General features: G+C 40.2%; 1 protein-coding gene across 1 annotated transcript in view; it reads right to left on the bottom strand.

The window, feature by feature from the left end:
• LOC5577471 (ATP-binding cassette sub-family C member Sur) overlaps positions 1 to 17,266 on the bottom strand; it is a 227,405-nt gene extending 210,139 nt beyond the window's left edge. The window contains exon 1 of the mRNA XM_021845711.1: positions 17,019 to 17,266. Within this exon, the coding sequence (XP_021701403.1) occupies positions 17,019 to 17,234 (216 nt within the window). The 5' untranslated portion in view covers positions 17,235 to 17,266. The remainder of the gene's footprint in view (positions 1 to 17,018) is intronic.
• Positions 17,267 to 18,697: the final 1,431 nt, after the last annotated feature.

The raw sequence follows: 18,697 nt of genomic DNA, 5'->3' as shown, positions 1-18,697 counted from the left end.
CACAAAACCTGAGCATGAAATGGCGATCGACGATAAACCAACCCAACCCGACCCAACCGTCCTTTTCAGGACGACAATTTAATTTTGAAAGAGTTTCGAAAATATTTCACGCAACATTATTGGCAATAGTCACAGCAACAGAACTGTCGGTGAATCAAAAATAATAGTTTTGGTGAAATTTTTAGTGATTTGCGGTAAACATTTTACCAAAATCAGTAAAATTCCAACAATATCTACAAATTTTGTTTACCGAATGTTCCGCTGCTGAGTTATTATCGAAATTCGTGACTCACCCTTAGTGTGTGGACAAGAAAACCAGCATCACTCTTCGCATCTTGAGTTGGCCAATCGCGACGACGAGAAACTGACTAAATTGCGGTCCGGCGCGAACCAGCAGACAATCAATTGCCGGAGAAGCAGATTTAACTCATCCGCTAGCATTAAGGCACACGGGCAAAAACGGGGAAGCCAATTTTACTGCAAATTTCTCTCTACTATTGACATAACTGAGAATTCTGATTACATAACACTGCTCCAGTTTGAATTTTTGGTAGTGCGATTTATTTGTATTTTGAAAAAAAATATCAAATGCATTTGTTACCTTGTTAATTAGAAAACTAATCCTTCAAATTGATTGCATATTTATCTACGTGTCAATGCCAATGCAAAAAACTATGGATTACTTGTTATAGGTACACTATTGAAAATTGCTAAAATTTTGGTAATAGTGATCATTGATGGAATTTTTACATGGCGTACAATACAAATACAATTTGGTTTATGCGACCATAAAATTTAATAATTTCACTAGGGGTCATTCAAAAATGATGTCAATCATTTGGGGGAGGGAGGGTGAAACCCCGAAAAACGATGGCCGTCAAATTTGAATCTTCCCCTAGCGCGAAGCGCCAATTTGGCTGCTTTTCACTCAGAGCCAGTGTAAATGGTGCATTTATCAAATTACTGAATAAATATTGATATCATTCATAAAATTCGTAGTGGATCGAATCATAAAAATGTCATACATTCCTCTTCTTGCCTAAAAGTTCAATGTGATTATTAACAGCTCCCAAATCTGCCTCTCTTGAACAATAAATAACATAAAAGTAGAACTATTTCACCATAATCTATTGCACGCAAAAGGCATATTCCCTATCACAGACATCAAATTCACATACCATATCAATAAAGGATTTGTATTTCACCTTATTTCGTACAATTTGTTGCGAATGTTCTCGTGATAGTATCATTCAAAGTTGCGTGATATTTTTTCAAGTGTAGTTTTGTGAAACTGTGAGTAATGAATTCAGAATACTATGTCTGATCATTTGGCTGCGAAGTATATGCGCAGTTCGCGGAAGCGTATAAAGGAGCAGCAACCGGACGAAGCACCGAAGAAACAACCGAAAACTGATGCAGAAAGGGCTCGGTGTTATCGAGCCAGAATGAGAATGGCCAAGGACGACGCTGCTTCATCTGCTGCTTGGGATGCTGGTGAAGGGACTTCGCGACAAGGTAGGGAATTCGCTTGTTACTCTGATTACACAGCGTAACAAAAATGACATTTAGGCTTGTCAAGAGAACCAAATTGTGTGTCTCTTGTTGATTTGTGGTTGGTGAATCTGATGCCGTTCTCAGAAATTTTCCAGCACGTCACAATTTTTAGCTACAGGTCGCCAAAGATGAATAAAACACTGGTTTTATTGATGTTTACATAAAATTTAAAGTATGATTTATCAAACTTTTTTGTGATCTTATCCACCAAGCATGCAAAATAGGACTTTCACTTTCATTTAAGATATAATTTGGTTGAAATTGCACGGTTAATTTTAGATTAAATTGATTTTTTCAACATGTAAAGCCATGTTTGCAGTCACCATACAAAATTCTTCGTTTCTCTGAAACGGCACAATACAATTATTTTCAGAACCATCAAAAAATAATTTTTGAGCGCCGACAATATTATGATTTTTTATGATAAGTATTGTTTAACACATGAAGTTTGAATTCTGTGGCAAATTAAGCAAATAAATTTCCATACAAGCTGTCAAACTTGCATGCAAGTTGGCTGATATAGGAAAATTTGCATTTTCAACAGCCAATGTCTCAAAAACTAGACGTGCTGTGATATTTTTGAAAACGGCAATAGACTGAGCAACTCTTAGTTAAGTTAATAGCGGTATTTTGATGCTTGAGACAAAATCGTGTTCCGCAGTGTTATTTATCATTAATTGTTATTAATAATTCGTACCGCTAAAAGGTAGTTGAGAATTCCCGACTAGTTCTATCTAGCATATAATATTCAAAAGTATAATTAATAATTATATAGAAATAAATAAGGATATATCTTATGTTCGTTTCACTGAATTGAAGTGTAATGTTATTCTGTAAATCTGGGTTTCCGGCTTTTGCGTTTCATTCAAAGCGTTAAAAGTCTAATCGCTGAAATTATGATATAAGAATACACATTTTTGAAGGATTTTCTTTTAAGTAATTTTTTGTTTACTGTAGGACCCTGTAATTCGATATTATTTGTTACTTTCTTTCCTGTGTCTGGTAACGGTCTGTAAGTGCTTTACTTGCGATAATTTCAATCATATTTTCTATTTTCAAATATTTATTTTGATTTTGATTGATTTGACGTTTCTATTTTCGGAACACATACTTATGGGTGGTTAATGAAGAGTGAGAGGCTTGATCACGAAACCCATATACTGGAACAACCGATTAGGTGTTGTTTTAGTTGCTGCAATCGATTAAAAAGCTTTTCACATTTACACGTCTTTCTAATCAATCCACAGTTTTCACTCTGATGTAATAAAAGGTAAAGGATAATAAGTTTATTGAATAAATATTATATAAATACTGAATAAATGATTTGGAAATATTGTATTAATCCAATTATATTTTATTAATATTTGGGGTCAGAGCTGAATAAATTCTTAAAGTTATATCTGTTTAATTTATCAATTGAATTGTACCCTACCAGTGCTGCAAACATTCGACACTTTGCGCGACGTTCGTTTCGTTGCCATGATTAGCAGTCATTTTATTTTGCTACTTTCATCCGCTACCGTCACCTCTTACACACAGCACGAGCGGTAGAATGAACATCGAGAAACACACGACAGCCTATTACGAAAAATGTCAGAAACAAACTAAACCTTAACATTTCCTAGCGAAATGGTCGGGGTCGGTGCATTCAATTGACATTTTTCTTTCCGACATCCGTTTAATCGCTTGTGTCGTGAATGTTTAAGGAAAGCGCTGCCGAATATCAGTGAAAACGTGGCGAATACAGTGATTGCTTACAACACGGATTATACCACTTACTCCCATTAGCCGTTGAATACTTTCAGTTAATCAGCTATTCGAGTAATTTTGAAATAAAATATTCAAGAAGATGCGGCTTGTTTTGTCTGCATCGTATAACATCGTTTCTTAACAATTGCTTTAAATTTTATCATTTTTATTGTGCTGTCAAAAACTGTGTCTAAAAGTTATTCTCCTATCACGTTCTACTCGAGGAGAATTCAACACCACTCGTACGATTCCGGTACGCACCCCATCACCACGTTATGTTCGAGAACAATCAAACGTCGGTGATATTCCAGTGGTGCTTGACGCATTTCGTGATTCCTCATCGTATCCCATGGAAGAAGAAGCCAATGATGTTCCTGTTATCCCGGAAGAAGACGATGGCGATGATCGCTATGAAGATGAGGATCCTTCGCTGTATTTAACTCAGGGAGAACCCAACTTGGATCGTGCTGATCGAGAATTCGAGAAACGTTTCATCGAAAACGAGTTCGGCTATGCCTGTGACGTGTGTGCACGAATTTGGTTTCAGAATGATCTCAAACCACTTAGTAATGCCGATGGTGCCGTGTTGATGGCAGCGAACTATTTCGAAACTGTTGATGGATTCTCAGCGTGTCTTACTTGTCGAAGCAGCTTAAAACGTGGCCTGATCCCTACACTGTCCCAGACGAATGGCTTTACATATCCAAAATTTCCGTCAAATCTGCCTCCACTTGATCCAATCACCACCAGACTGGTTTCACCAAGAATCTGCTTTATGCAGCTGCGCCGTCTGCGGCATGCAGCAGGTTTGTAGTTTATAGTGGTATTTTTATTTATAGATATATTTTATTCATTTTCCTGTATAATTTTTGTTAAATAGGTAGTTTGGCCATTATTGGTCAAATTATCAACGTTCCGGTGGATGTGTCTGCGATGGTGAAGGAGCTTCCACGGCAGCTTGACGACGACTGTGCATTCAATGTGTGCATCAAGAAGCACATGATACACAAGTCAAGCTATTTGTCCGGGTACGTCAAGAAAGGTACGGTTAAGGCCTGGCTTAACTACCTTGTCGCCACACCGCTGTATAGGCGAAACGGCATTACGTTTAGTGAAGAACATTTGGCGGCCATCGAGCCAGTACAGCAACTTGGAATACCCCAAACGGCAAATACATCTTTCGATTTGGAGGTTATCGACGCATCGAACGAGGTTGAGCTTCTCATTGGTCAACAGCATACCCTGTTGTGGAATGAGGACAAATGTCTCGAAATTGCGCCAGGCCAGAACAGAACTCCACTATCCATCATCTATGATGAATTTGCGGAAGAGTTGTCCTTCCCGGACATATATCTGGGATATCCAAGATCCTTCAATCCTGAAGTTCGCGTAACGCCATTCATGATGGCTACTAGCGAAATAAGACGCCGTGATCGACGAGGAGCAAAGCCGGAGCATATCCTCTTCATGGCGATGAAGATCATGCGCTTGCGAGTTTCCGAGGGATTGAAGAACACTTTCAAATGCATGGGTACGGCCAACATAACTCGCGCTCAGCTGCAAGACCGGGAGTTTTTGGAGACATGTATCGAGCGTAATCTGTCCTTCCTTAAATCCATCCCTAACTCGATCCAGTACTGGCAGCAAAGGAAGCGGGATGTCTTTGCCATGATCCGCCAGTTGGGGAAGCCAACCATGTTCCTCACATTGAGCGCAAATGAAATTCGATGGCCGCATTTGCTCACCGTACTGCATAAGCTGTCAAACGGATCCAGTGACGCCGGTGTAGCAGATATCATGCAGCAGCTGACTGCGCTACAGCGTGCTACCCTCGTAAGCGAGGATCCCGTGACCTGTTGTGTATATTTCAACAAACTGGTGAATGTGATCATGCAGCTGCTCTCGTCCACACGATACAGTCCGTTTGGGAAGTACTATGTTGTTGATTATTTCAAACGCATAGAATTCCAGCACCGTGGCAGTCCGCACGCTCACATTCTTCTCTGGTTGGCTAACGATCCTCGGGAAGACATGTCAGAGAATATGCCTGCCACTGTTCAACTGATCGACATGCTCTGCTCCGTCCGTGCAGATGACCTAACTGAAACTTATGGCAATCAGGTAAATTGAAAGTATGTATAGTGTGATGAGTTATTACTTATGAGTATAATGTTTTCTAGGTCCATAAGCATACGTTTACTTGCTTCAAACGCAATGATAAGCGGTGCCGGTTCAATATACCATATTGGCCGATGGATCAGACCAGGGTACTACTCCCGATCACAACAGGAGATGGCCGACTTGATCAGTTGCGCAGAGCTGCTGTGAGCATGCGGGATGCTCTCGAAACCAAGGCATACGATAGCATGGAAGCGTTCCTTGTTGACCGCAACTGCACGTACGAGTACTACCTTGACGTGATCCGTTCCTCGATTCGGCGACCGACAGTCATGCTGAAACGCTCCATGTCAGAACTCTGGACCAACCCTTTCAATCCCTGGATTGGTAAGATTCTGCGCTCCAACATGGACCTGCAGTTTGTCTTGGAGGAGTTCTCGTGTGCTGCTTATGTTGTTGAGTATGTCAACAAAACAAACAGGGGCATAAGCAGTTTACACCGCGAGCTGATAAAGCTTCAGGAAGAGCATCCCGATCACGACTATAATGGATTGCTGAAGAAAGTTAGCATCAAAATGCTCAACAGCGTGGAAATGTCCGCCCAGGAAGCTGCGTGGTATTTGCTCAGGCAACCGATGTCGGAAGCTAGCCGTAAGGTACTATTTTGTTTGTTACATATTGGTGCAGGTCATGATAATTCTCACTTATTTTATCTTATAGGTGGAATTCATTCCGACGATGTGGCCACACGAGCGGATCAAGTCGCGGAAACGGACGAAGCAAATGGACGAAGAAGAACTCGAAGAAGACTCCACCGATGTTTGGACCCTCAACATTATACAACGCTATGAGGCACGTGAAGGCATGGACGAGGTGTGCTTGGCGGATTTTGCAGCACTTTATACGGAGGAAAGAAGGGCGAAGAATACGTACAAGATACGCAGATTTCCCCGTATATTGCGTTGGTGTGGATACAACATGTCGGAACTAGTTGAGTACAAACGGGAGATGGTGCTGCTCTTTCTGCCATTCAGAAATGAAGTCTGCGATGTACTCGATCGCAATAAGTTCCTCATGTTGTATGAAGACAACGAGGCTGCTATACTCGCCAAACACAAGGAGTACGACTGCGAGCTGAACTTGGACCAGGTCGTAGCCGAGTATATCCGTCTGTCTGATGAAGATGACGTACAGCAAGAGGTTGCTAACAAGAAGCGCGATGAGTACGTTCGCACCATCAGCATGGAACCGAACGATGACGACATAAATAACTTGCCCAATGGACCCATGGCGGCAGTCGTCAAGCAGCGTGCAAACGTCATGTCCAAGCAGGAGTACTGTGAGATGGTACGTGCAACAAATGCGGAGCAACGTGATTTGATTTTGCACATCATTCACAGTTTGCACAGCTTCGATGACAGTATCAAACCCGTGCAGATATTCTTCACAGGCCCGGCAGGTTGTGGCAAGACGTTCACTTTGCGAATACTCATGGAGACCGTGAATCGCTTTAGCCAAGCACACAATTCCCAGAATAATGCGTATGTTGCTTGCGCATCAACTGGGAAAGCAGCTGTGGCTATCGGAGGAACTACAGTGCATTCCGCCTTTCGGATCACCATGTCTCGGAGGCAAAGTTCGAAGCTAAGCTTTGAGGCATTGCAGTTGTACCGCAACGCTTTCGCAAACGTGAAAGCTATCATCATCGACGAAACCAGCATGCTTGGTGCTGATGTTTTGAACACCGTCCACGTTCGACTCCAGGAAATCACCGGGAATTATGATGATCCGTTTGGTGGAATGCAGATTGTATTTTGCGGTGATCTTCGTCAGCTACCTCCAGTAAACGCACGCCCAGTCTTCAAGCCGAGTGTCAACTCAATGCACGGTGCCGTCTTATGGCAGTCTCTCGAGTTCTACCCGTTGGTCCAGGTTATGCGACAAACCAATGAGCAATTCTCCACCATCCTTACCAAAATCGGTAATGGAGAGCAGTTGTCTCCGGACGAAGTCGTCATCATTGAGAGCAGATTCCGTACAGCGGAGTGGTGTCAGCAACACGTGCCGCGTGCAATCCGCTTGTTCCATCGAAACGTCGACGTGGAGCGATACAATTCCATCGCATTAGTGGATCGGGAGGCAGCTGAATGTACGGCGGATGACATTTATTCCGGTTTCAAGGACAACTCTCAGCTGGCTGGTGCTCGCACAAAGGTGCATAAGATGAGTGTAGCAGAGACTGGTTGCCTGCCGTACCTACTGCGGCTTGCTGTGGGTACTCCGTACATGTTGACGACCAATGTCGACGTTGAAGACGGAATCGTTAACGGTGCGATCGGAGAACTAATGTTCGTCGAACGCGACGAAGACGATACTCAGCAGCAGATTACTAGGTTGTGGATAAAATTTGAGAACGACTCCATTGGAAGAATGTTGAGAGTGAAGGCCAGACCACTGGTATACTCCAAGCCTGGTGTTCTGAAAGCTGAGTGGACCCCAATCGCCAAGCGATCAGCGAACATTAGCCTCAATGGTGGAGTTAAGTGCAAGAGGGTTCAATTTCCGGTTGTGAGCGCTTGTGCCCTTACGGTACACAAATCGCAAGGAGGCACATTCTCAGAAGTTGTGTACAACTACGAGAAAAGCCAGGAGCAGCAACTGGTTTACGTTGGCCTTTCAAGGGTTACTTCCATCGAAGGACTGTACCTGACGAACCAGAGCAACGATTTCAAGTTTCACCACGGAAAAGCCGCTGTAACGCCAAGAATCAGAGATCTCCGAACAGAGCTTGGACGTTTAAATAACCACCGTCTGCGTACCATCGGCGAGGATGTTATGGCAACAATAGCATCAAACACGTCTGCTGTTATGTTGATGAGTATAAATGTGCAAAGCCTGAACGCACACTCATTAGACATTACAACAGACCGTGTTCTCAGTGCCGTGGACTTGCTTGCACTGAGTGAAACATGGATGGACAATGGCACACAGGCGGTCCTGGCTGAATTTGACTGCATCACCCAGGAGAAACGTGACGAAACAAGAGCTGGCGGTGTGGCCATTTACCAGAACACAGCAGCATCCACCGCGGCCGTTTCTCACGCCATCGACAAGCTCAGTGCTAGCTACGATGCAATGTTGGGTGAAGCAGACAAGTACGGTGATATCTGCGCCGCCGAAATCTCGGTTATGGGTACTCGCACGTTACTGTTTTCGTTGTACATTTCACCAGGTATGACTAAAACGGAGTTTGTGTTTCTCATTTTCATAATAAATTCTTTTCTTTTACAGGCACCACGATCAAGCAAAAGAAATTTTTCTTGGCGCGTAATCTGGTCCTGTACAGCAAAACGTCCATGCCAATCATCGTAACGGGGGATTTCAACATCGACGTGTTGAAGCCGGAAAACCTTGAGTTCATCGATTTCATGAGGACATACCTGCACCTAGATTTGGCCTCAGATCGATCTCAAGCGACTACCATGGGAGGGTCATGTCTGGATCTGACGTTCACCCGGAACATTCGCATACAGTGCAAGAGATACTGTGCGTATTTCTCATACCACCGACCGATACTCTCAGTGCTTGAGATTTGAACGGTCTGCAAATTGAGAATCTCGGCCTGCCTCCAGTTGAGCTCTGCCTTATTCTGAGTTCTACTCCCGTCGTTGACTTCGTTCTCACTCCGTCCATCAATGCGCTTTCTTCATGATGTTTCGTGACCCGCGATACAAGGCTCAACTATCTGGTAAATAGTCTTTTAGGCTAAGATGTACAAAATAACTAATTATTTTCGTTCTCTTCTACATCGTTCAGCGTTAACAGTGAAACATTGTCCAGTAAATGGTTCCCATCGACAACTATTCCTGCAGCCAGTGCATTCATGACGGTAGAGTGTCGGCTTTCCTCCCGTTTTGCTGTGCCTGGTTTTGAAATCTCCAACCCGTCCATCGATATGCTTTCTTTGGCAAATCCTTGCATCGTGAGAGAAGACGTTTCGTAACCCGCGATTCAAGGCTCGATAATCTGGTAAATGTAATTTGATGATGTAAGGTTTGCATAATATGTGATTCGTGTCGTTCTCTTCCAAATCGTTCAGCACCAACAGTGGAACATCGTCTATTCGAAGGTTTCATAAACTGCAGTTGAGCTCTTCCCAGTGCACAGTCTGTTTCTGTGACGAAGTACCGATTAATTTTGGATATCAGATCATGGCTACCAACCTATCGCAATATTATGCTTGATTCTTTTGTTGATGCATTCTTCAAAATATCATGGATGTTTTGCAACCCGTGATATAAGGCTCAACCATCTGGTAAATATAATTTAACGCAAAACTTTATGAAATATATAACTCTTTTCTCCCACTCTTTCAGAGTCAACAACGAATCCGTCCTGTCGAGTCATCTGATGGGCCTCGACCTTCCTTCAGTCACACCGTCAACATCATCTTTCACAACAAACGGCCTTTTTCAAGGCCACCAACATTTTGATAAAGAGTTAGCTTAAACGATATTTCCTATTATATGTATCACAAATATCACTTTAATCCTCCACTTCGACGTGGAGAATGGTTTTGGTAAAATTGAAAATAGGTACCTGTGGCTAAATCTATATATGCACTCAATTTAAAGAAAAGATCGTCAAATTTCGGCTTGTGAGAATTGTCAACATACACAGGGTTGGACAAGTTTTACACTCTTTATACCATTGGTTTCCCTAACACAGACATCAAATCAATATATCCAGCCAATTAATGAACCAACATCTAAAATCAAGTGGCTTGTGTACTGCATTCTGTACTTGTGAACAATCATGTCCGAAGTTTGGGAGAAGGAACCGTGCCCTTCTGAGGTCTTTGACATCCTGGAAATCGTTGAAGCCATCGAACGCTGCAAGTCTGCTTGCAGATTGATGAGCTTAAACGTTCAAAACCTCGTGGAACACGCATCCGATATCTCTGCCGATCCTGTGCTGATGATGGTGGATATCCTGGCCTTTTCCGAGGCATGGGATGGTGCTCAAAGCCACACGGTATTGAATGGATTCACCTGTATCACAACTGCTAAGCGTCATAACGTTAGAGTTGCAGGTGTCGCTATATATCAAAACAACTCAGCAACAACGATGGCTGTGCCGCACACGATCCGCAAACTCTGCACCAGTTATAATGTAGAGCTGGGCTTGTCAGATGATTATGGTGACATCTGCGCTGCTGAGATCACTACAATGAATTGTCGGACACTACTGGTTTGTCTCTACATTTCCCCGGATACAACGAAGAAGCAGAAGAAGTTCTTCATGGCGCGGAACTTGTTCAAGTATCACAAGGAGACTATGCCAATCATCGTGACAGGCAACTTCAACATCGATATGAGCAAAGAGAAGAACATGGAGTTTGCGGACTTCATGGAGAAGTACCTCAACCTCAAACTGGCTTCGGATCCCACTAAAGCAACCAATCTTAGTGGATCATGCGTGGATCTAACGTTCACCCGGAATATTTGTTTGGAGAGCAAGATTTACCGCTCTGGCTTCTTCTTCCATCGACCGGTTCTATCAGTGTTGAAATGTTAACCAACCAACAAACAAACCAAACGGCCCTTTTCAGGGCCACAAAATCAATGCAAAAGAGTTATTTTGAATTATTCGCACCAAATTAGCAATGATGAAGTATACACTTAAAAAACAATTCTTCAATATAATCGCCTAAGCTTCTGAATACATGTAAAGTGATTATTTTGTATTAACACAAAATAATAACACACAATGTCTATAATAAATCAGAATTGACATGCAACAAATAGTGTGAAAATTAATTGGATTTTTTGCAGTAGAAATGTTTCATAAGTTTGTGACAGTCTCAAATCAGGAAATAGAAGAGGCTAACGTTATCCAACGTCAACTTAACGGTCGTATCTCGGAAACAACCTCTTACTTTTTTTACTATTTAAGTTTTGCTGAATTGAAAGATATTCCCCTTCTAGCACTTAACCGAATAGCGCCTTGCGCTTTTTTACTAGCGCTGCCTTTCCTGTACGTTAAATTTAATGTCGGAAGTAGTGCACTGTATAGATCACACAGCAAAACAAAAATTACATTTTTGCGTGTCTCAAGAATTAAAATTATGAGTCTCTAGTAGATTTTGAGTCGCTGAATCGCTGATTCGCCGTGAGTGCGCTCTCCACAGGCGCGCCCCTTCATCAGTCAAAATCGGATCCCTTGATAAAGCCAAGAAATTACACCGATATTGTCCATGCATCAGAATCCTAGTCCTTACTTCTTCAAACTAGAGAACTAAATAAATATAAGATTTTTTGCATTCGGGTAATTTTTTCCATTGTCTCAAGATCATTCTCGGCAACTGGGAAAACCGAGACTTGTTCTCTTCGTTTGAAGCAGTCAGGATAGGGTTCACTGGTATATCTTTACCCCATAACGCACCATGAAAAGGTGATCTACCCGCGTTATGGGTCACACTTGTAACATTCGCTGACCCTCTCTCATTCTGATCAAGAAAGAGTGGCGAATATTTTCAATTTTCTTTGCTATGTTTGCAACCAAAGGGATGTTCAAAGATCCAATAGATTATAATTAGGTTGTTAAATGTTGCATTGCTAGAAAATATGAAATTTATTACCAATATTATGCAAAACATACGTCACCCGAATGGCTCGATACTGTTGCAATCTGTGAGAGTTGCTGCTCTTGAACGCTCTCGTGCTACGTACCAAACAAAAGAGTGAATATTTACATCCATAGGACTCTCCGATTTCGATGTGCCACGAACTGTTATGGTTCGCGAACTGTTACACTCTCCGAATATGATTCGATCCGCTTATTCTGATCAAAATCCAAACACTGGTCACAATTTTCAGCTACAGGTCGCCAAAGTTGGATAAAACATTGATATCATTGATGTATCTCATGTATAAAGTATAATTTATCAAACTTTTTTGTGATCAAATCCACCAAGCATGCAGAAAAAGACCTAAATTTTCAATTTAGATATAATTTAGTTCAAATTGCACGATAAAATTTAGATTCAATCGATTTTTTCAACATGCTTGCAGTCTCAAAATTCTTCGTTTCCCTTATATGGCAAACTACAATACTTTTTTGAATCACCAAAAAATACGTTTTACCATCGAAAATATTATAAACTTTGTTGCTCAGTATTGTTTTTCACATGAAGTATGAATGGTTTGGCAAATTAAGCAAACAAATTGCCGTACAAGCTGGCCAACTTGCATGCAAGTTTGTTGAAATAGTCAAATTTTACATTTTAAACAGTCAATATCTCAATCTCGACTTCAAATTTTACATTTTAAACAGGCAATATCTCAAAAACTAGACGTGCTATGATATTTTTGAAAACGGCATTAGATTCAGCAACCCTTTATTGAATAAATAGCGGTATTTTGGTGCTTGAGACAAAAACGTGTTCCGCAGTGTCATCTTACGATCAACGCAGCGCACTACTTCCGACATTATGTTTAACGTACAGGGGAGACAGCGCTAGTAAAAACGCGGACGACGCTATTCAGTTCAGTGCTAGTAGGGGTATAATTATTTTGAAAGTAAAATCTCTCAAATAGAATCTGGTTCTTGTCCAAAATTTTGCAAAAACGTTTAAAGACGATTCCGGCTGAGAGAGACTAGAATGAAATATTATTAATCAACACCAAAACTAATAACTTGCTGTGCAATTTGAAAGCGCAAACAATTTCAATTTAGATCGTACTAATTGAAAACACAATTATTCAGGATTTCAAAAGCATCCTCATTCAAGAGAACATTTTCGACAATCATTGGGGAGCCTGATTTGGAAGCCGTCAGAACAGTATGACTTTTAACGATGATGGAAGTTTTTTCCACAACCTCATCAAGAAGCTTCCAAAAAGAAACTTATCGTTTTGGGATGATATACAGTGAATCCACAATTAAGAATCACCCACAATTTATGAATCAGCTGCCTTTAAAAGACAAAATAACAGTAAAAAATAGCACAAAACATCACGGCAACATTTTCGCTTATAATTTATTTTGAGTAAAATTGTTTATGTGATATTTTGTGTTGATTTTTGGTGTTATTTTGTCATTTAAAGTAAGCTGATTCATAAATTGTGGACGATTCTTAATTGTGGATCCACTGTACTTAACAAATGTTTTCGGATGATATATTTTCCTGAAACATCAATCAGTTTGCTCTCCTCTGTTGATAAAATGTTTTAACAAAGAGATTAGACCCATATCACATAAATGTTTATTTCATTTTGAACAGGCCACAATAGGTAAACCTACCCCATGCGATACTCTCAGACTCTCAATGTGCAAGAAAAGCGACTCAGAGCTCTGTCAAGAAATTTCCCGTTCGAAGTCGAATCAGCATTTTGTTACACTTCTCTGTAATTAATCATGTCATCATTTCGCACTTTGTGTCACCAATAACAGCAGAAAAATAGTGCGATCCAGAAGCACTCTATTGGGTCGGGAGTGGATGAATTGGCATTCAAATCATATTATTATACAAAATTTAAATAGTCAATTTTAAAGAAGAATGAACGCTTCAAAACAAAGCAAAATGGATGATTTAAATGAAAAAGTCACGCACGGGGGGCCTTCATTTGCCGAGGGGTTAGAGTCCACGGCTTCAAAGTAAAGCCATGCTGAAGGTGTCTGGGTTCAATTCCCGGTCAGTCCAGGATCTTTTCGTAATGGAAATTTCCTTGACTTCCCTGGGCATAAAGTATAATCGTACCTGCCACACGATGTACGAATGCAAAAATGGCAAGTTTGACAAAGAAAGTTCTCAGTAATTAACTGTGGAAGTGCTCATAAGAACTCTAAGCTGAAAAGCAGGCTCTGTCCCAGTGAAGACGTAATGTCAAGAAGAAGAAGGCACGCACGATTAGCCAATTTAATATTCATTTTTCTTCAATTAAAAGTAATTTGTGGAGGCACTTCCGGTAAATCATTTATAATGAAATTTTAAAGGAGGAATATTTTGTCCCAAGCTATTATTCAAAAGTGTAAGCTTTTGATTTAGTGGTTCCATGCATTATGGGCCAGTCAAAACCTGCACACTTGTGACACCACGTTGTTTCAACGTATCCATTCACTCTTGATGATCACGGCACTATAGCGTGGGACATCAATTATAACAAAACATTGAAGTCCCTAATCGCACAAACGCCACGCACTCTCCCATTCCCGGAACGTACCTCGCTCAGCTTTGATTTATAATGGTCATCTCTGGAATCACACCTCAGCTGTCCCGATTAAAACAGATGATAAATTTCAGAGATGAACCTATTAAAACACCATTATATCTATGGAGAATAGTATATATAGTGTGAGTAGGGCGGTACAAAATTTATAAAGTTTGGAAATCCAATCTCCTATATACTTACCATCCTCACCAAAAAAAATACGGTTTTGTGAAATTTTCAGCTTTCTAGGTGGTGATTTAAAGTTGACAAAGACGATGTAGGTGTATATGGAAATTAGTAAGGAATTTTGAAAAAAATGTTCCGGGTTAGTACTGAAATGGAAGTTTACAATTATAATCCTATAGTGAAAACACATTCTTTAAACCATAATAAAGATATTTGCTGAAGAGAGCAGTTCAATCTTACGGATAAGAGAAGAGATATTCATGAGTTTGTTTGCTATTATTTAGCTTCATATGGGATAATGTCCCTGCAAACATCTACAAAAATCATAAACAAAATAAGCTCAAAAGGGGATTTGTTTCTTCAGCGACATCCTTCATTAAAGTTTTAAGAAGGGTTGATAAGTTTATTCTTACATTACAGTACTAACCTGTTTGGAACATTTTTCAATATTTCCTCGTAGTAATTTCCATATAAATCTACATTGTCTTTGGGCCACCTTTAAATCTCCACCGAAACAGCTGAAAATTTCACTCAACACTATTTTTATGGTAAGGATGGTAAGAAAGATATAAGAGATTGATCTTTCAAATATTTTTAAATTTTGAATCACTCTAATAATAGAGTCTAAATTTTATTTAGATTTTATGTCTTCGGCAGAGTTGTTCAATAGCACAATGGCTAACAGTTTGACAGTTTGAATTTTATTTGACAGCACTTTCACTTTGACAGTTCTTCTATAGAGATGACAATCCCGTCCTCCACCGACGTTACCAAATGCATAGACGGACCTGCCACATGAAAAGGCCTATTATAATATGTAAATGTAACAATAGAAGGCGTTGTGTTTTTATAGCCTTCTACCGTTTTGATTCATATTACGGACAGCTTCAAATTCCGGACACTCTACTTTGTATGGGAAACATTTCACACGAAATGTTTCAATTTTCGCCGTTCAAAAGTTCTCACTTTCAAGGCTCGTATTAACAAGCAGTTTCCATAGATATCTATTAAAATTTATAATACCCAACTTCCTCAGGCGTCTCTTTAACGATTTCATTTGATAATTTGACTTTTCTACATATGATTTGTTTGACCTGTCCGGAATTCGAATCGAAGTGTCCGGAATATGAGGCAAAAGTAAGTAAGCGTCCGGAATAAGAATCATGTATAGTCCACACATTTCTAGTTATTTAAAATTATTCATGTTTTGGAATCGAAATCTTCACTCACCATTCGAAAGTTAAGGGGCTTGAAAGTTCGATAACGCGGAGGAATTATGCGGAGTGATTTATTTTACATGCTTTTTTGTGAGTTATACTTCACCGAGGCCTTAAGTGTCCGTACTATGAATCAAAACGGTATTTCTTTCGAAAGAGGCCGCTTTGTGAAAGAGGACAACGTGATTACCGTTTTGATTAATATTACGGACACTTAAGGCCTTGGTGAAGTATAACTTAGCATAGAGCACACAAAATCAATCATTCTGTATGATTTCTCAGAGTTATCGAGCGTCGGAAACCCTTAACTATCGAATGGTAGGTAAAGAATACGCTTCCGCAACTTGAATAATTTTAAATAAATCGAAATGTGTGACCTTTTCATGATTCTTATTCCGGACGCTTCCTCACTTTTGACCCATATTCCGGACACTTTGATTCATATTCCGAACAGCTCACAGAAATCATTACTAGAAAAGTCGAACCAGCAGTTGAAGTCGTCAAGCCACTAAAGAGACGTCTAAGGTAGTTGGACATTATAAGTTTGCATAGATTTTTATGGAAAAAAGCTTATTTAAACGAGCCTCGAACGTGGAAACTTTTGAACAGAAAAAATTAAAACATTTCATGTGAAATGTTTCCTATACAAAGTAGAGTGTCCGGAATTAGAAGCTGTCCGTAATATGATTCGAAACGTTAACTTGTGTATCCATGAGTCCTCTCGTTTTTGACGCACCCTGTCTAGTGAGCAGGGAGTCGTGAGTTCGATTCTCACTGAGAAGAACTTTTTTTTGAAAATTGCACTTTGATTTGTCCATTGAATCCAATTGCAAAGTATATGAAGTAGTTGTTAACCTGTTGGAAATTATGGTATTGTTACAATAAAATCTATTGTATTTCAATAATATTTTTAATCGGGGGTAACAGTCAACCACACCCAAACCACCCGGCAAACATAGAAACCTATTAACCACTCACTCACCTTGAAGCGCTGATAAATGGATAGAAACTGATCGTAATGGAACCGACTGGTGTCCCCATCGGGGAGTTTTCCAAGATTTTCCAGCTCCAGTGGCTCGACGAAGCCCCGCCAAAGCAGCGGTGTTATCCACCAGAAAGTGATCCGTGACAGGAACGGCACCGAAGAGGACTTGTGGCCCTTACCCGTCATCGGCGCTGTCGCCGTATCTTTTGACATTATCAACGATATGTGCCGTCGACCGGAAGAGTTTCGCTGGAACGAGAAGAGAGGGCGGTGAAATTTGAAAACGAGCTTGCTAACTCATGGGATCTCAGTTAAATGCGATGGCAAAAGCAATTGACGAAAAGATTAATCGCTTTTGAGCGATTAAGTCGTTGTGGGGGATCTGACTTGGCAAAATGGATTTCAATGTGATAAGTGATTCTTGTAGAGCTTTTAAAGCTGAATTTATGATGATGAATGAGTAGCGCTTTCAAAAATTAAATTATATATAATTCAAAATTAAACCGTTACACATTATAAATTTTCACACGTATTAATGGTTATTGGCTTTTCAAATTAAATTTTTATTATTATCATTTATCTTTATTAGGTAGATTTTCAACCCTTGGCTGGTTCATCTCCGCGATTAAATTTTTATCTAATTTTTCCCATACGAAACGTCCTTGAGCTTTGATTTATTTCGCACGGCTTTTTTATACATTGTTGTTCCATAGAAATTCTTCATATATCTGTATTTTTTGGTCATATCTTATTTAAAAGCAAAATACAAATCTTATATATTCTCTTTAGGGCAATGAATACCACAATTCTAATGAAAGATCAGTGTTGTACTCAACAAGAAACTTTACTAATTCGATAATTCCTTCCGCATAACATATCACCTCTACGCTCTACCTTCGGTGCAATAAACTTTCTGAAATTTTCACGCTAATTACATTCCACCGGTATATTTTCAGCAAATACCAACTATGCTTACTAATGGCGATACCCCGACATAGTTGAGGACATTATACACTTAACCCGTATAGGCCTGAGTGGAAGCAAAAATTCTAAAACTCTCACCGCTCAGCGAATTCTTAATGGATTCAAATGATTTTTTGTCAGTATACTGGCACACATATCTAGTTTCTGGAAGTGGACACAGGAACGCGGAAATATTCCTGTGGTCGGAGTTATTCCGTTGGATCACTGGGTCAGGTCGGGTGAGAAGGGTATTGTGCGTTTGTGCCCCTGGAGGTAGGCAAATTTCAAGTCACAGATAATTTCCGGAATCGGTTATAATGTGGCCACTACATGACGGAATTTTAAGAAAATTGCATCAGTGTAAACCTTTTGAGAAACGATTGAACTGGATAACTATGAGTTTTGTATTTGGTTAATCTCACAAATGATCATTTTCGAGTCCTGGAACGCCTCAAACTTATATCAAAGTGGCCAATTTGTATCTTAACATATGTGCCAAGCTTGTGGGAACGCATTTTTATGCACAATTACGTTTGAATTCTACTTTTCGAGAATTGAAACGGTTTAGTATCCAAAAAATCTATAGCCGGTTCTTCCGGGCATTACGTCCGAATGGCCACATCTGGTATATTTTAAACGGTGCAAAACTCTTCATGTATAATGGTAAATATCAGATCTTAATAATTTATGCAAATTAAAATGATTGTCATTGC

Source organism: Aedes aegypti, chromosome 2, assembly GCF_002204515.2.
Source record: "Aedes aegypti strain LVP_AGWG chromosome 2, AaegL5.0 Primary Assembly, whole genome shotgun sequence".
In the NCBI taxonomy this organism is placed as follows: Eukaryota; Metazoa; Arthropoda; class Insecta; order Diptera; family Culicidae; genus Aedes; species Aedes aegypti.
Note: the sequence above shows the minus strand (reverse complement) of the source record. Positions and strands in the feature narration are given on the sequence as shown.